General features: G+C 42.3%; 1 protein-coding gene across 7 annotated transcripts in view; it reads right to left on the reverse strand.

The window, feature by feature from the left end:
* The window catches only part of carmil3 (capping protein regulator and myosin 1 linker 3), a gene marked incomplete in the record, with an annotated part of 154,774 nt that overhangs the window by 4,105 nt on the left and 148,400 nt on the right, over positions 1 to 2,269 (reverse strand). For 4 of the 7 annotated variants that reach the window (XM_014004474.1, XM_014004476.1, XM_014004475.1 and 1 more), the window contains 4 exon segments: positions 1,002 to 1,121; positions 1,405 to 1,476; positions 1,678 to 1,891; positions 1,977 to 2,080. In XM_014004474.1, coding sequence (XP_013859928.1) covers positions 1,002 to 1,121; positions 1,405 to 1,476; positions 1,678 to 1,891; positions 1,977 to 2,080 — 510 coding nt within the window. 7 annotated transcript variants of the gene reach the window in all.

Here is a 2,269-nt window from a genome sequence, read left to right on the forward strand (position 1 = left end):
GCGCCATGGTATCCATCCATCCATCCATCCATCCATCCATCCATCCATCCATCCATATATCTACTTACTGTATCTATCTACCCATCTATCCATTTGTCTATCTACTCATTCATGATGACTTTCTGCTACGGCCCCACCATATTTTAGCTCTACATCTGTAAGACTGATTGAACAATAGCCATTTTTGTGTTTATTAAGATCACTTAGCTGTGGTGGCCATCTTAAWGTGGGACAGCTCCAACAGTTATTCAGTAGAAGAAGTTGAAAAACAAAACAAATGGACAAGAAAGTTTTATTAATTTAAAGTATTTTGGCTCCTGTCCAGAAAATGAAACTTCTTTCGATTCAGAATAGAAATCCAATTGTTTTGTTTTTCAGCTTTTTTTTTTGATTGATCATGACCGTATATGACCTGGAGATAATTCCAATGATTATTTCCCTAAAGTTCCATTAAAATGTTTTATTTATGAGACTTTTGCTAACAAACATGTTCTTCTGTGCGTGTGTTTTGCTAGTCGGCACGGTGGCTCAGTTGGTAAAGCTGTTTCCCCTCAGCGTGAGAGTTGCCAGATTGAATCCCGGCTGGGGACCTTTCTGGGTAGAGTTTGCCTGTGTAGGTTTCCTCCCACAGTTCAAAAACATACATGTTAGGCTAAATGAATGAGAGAGATTGTGTGGCCTTGTGATGGACTTGCAACCTGCCCAGGGTGTATCGCTGAAAGGACATGTTTTGCTAAACACAAACAAAAACATAATTGCCTGCTTTGGCTTTCAGAAATGAGCGATTGAAAACTACATATTGTCTTTAAATTGTGGTTTATAATCTTATTCTTCTATAAAAAGGCAGCACATGCATGCAGTGAGTWTCTTAGTCATGACTTGAACATGAACTGTGTCGTTGAAAAAAGAAAGCAAACTGAACAAACTTAAGCTCACTTCAACAATGTACACTTGAGGTTGTCATGCCACACATAGGAGGAGGAAATGAAACAGATACATACACCTGGTCCCAGCAGGGCTGTCCAGAAATCTGTTTTTGTACTGGGGAAAGCAGGATGGTTTCACAGGGATTCTGCGATCTGAAGACTTCTCCAGATCGTAGAGGGTATTCTGCCCCATGCCTGGTGAGGGTGGGAGGGGATGGCATGAGACACACACACACACACACCCACACACCCACACATACGCATATACACGTAGGGGTGTGGGAACTTAAAAGGAAGGGAGAYAGAGCAGCAACATGGTGTGCAGCCAACACGCTTCAGGCTTGGGCGCAGATCAAACGCCAGGCTCGTGATGATTTCGTTTGATTAAAAACTTTTGAAATGATGAGTTACAAATAAAGTTTAATTGATATACGTGAGCTTGACTGCTAGGTCTCACACTCGGAGTGACTAACGGTACCTATGTCAAGGGAGTTGGTCTTCCTGGTGTGATGAGAGGATGTTGAAAATCCATTCCGTCCTCCRTCTTCACCTGTGGTTGTTGAGAGATTAATCATCACCATCAATACTGTATCTTTTTTTTTCAGCTCCAACTGTTTACTKACACCACTTGAAAGGAAAATTTGTATTCACCGACAGAAACTGGGTTTCGACATTAACGACTCAAAAACAAACAAGTGTCATGAGAGAAATAAAAACTGCAATTTTAGAAACTAATTCATTATTATTGAACCATGACTGATGACAGGATCCGCTGCCTGTATAACATCCGTCACAGATGCCGATGGACTCCCCTCCTCTTTGGTCCCCCTGTTTTCAGCGACAGGCTGAGCAGGAGGCGAACTCCTTCGATCGGTTCTGTGTTCGCCTGGACTGGCAGAYGAGATTTTGGGTGAAGCCTTGGTCATTTCTGGTGAGGTCCTGTCTCTCTGGAGGTCAATGCTGGGCTGATGGAAGGACAATGCGTGGTGTTTTGAAGGCTGTGGCCCAAGAAAATACATTTTAATTTCTTATTTCTTAGTCCAAACRCACCTTTTTGGGAATGAGAGGACGCTGGCCCTCCGGTCCTCGGCCAATTTGCTTCTCTTCTTGCATTTTTTCWCTTTGGTCTTCTCCCTCCAGCCTTCCTGCCTCCTCTGAGAACAACAACATGGGAAACACATCAATCAGTCARTCAGTAAAGTAAAAGCCTAAAGCAGGAGTGGCTGACAAAGAGAAAAAAAGGGGCTTAATACAGTGGGGAAAAAAGAAACAACATCGCACTAATAAATATAAAATAAAGTGCTGATCCATTTCTGTGTTAGGAGCTTGCTGCATATTAATAT

Source organism: Austrofundulus limnaeus, unplaced genomic scaffold, assembly GCF_001266775.1.
Source record: "Austrofundulus limnaeus strain Quisiro unplaced genomic scaffold, Austrofundulus_limnaeus-1.0 Scaffold24, whole genome shotgun sequence".
In the NCBI taxonomy this organism is placed as follows: Eukaryota; Metazoa; Chordata; class Actinopteri; order Cyprinodontiformes; family Rivulidae; genus Austrofundulus; species Austrofundulus limnaeus.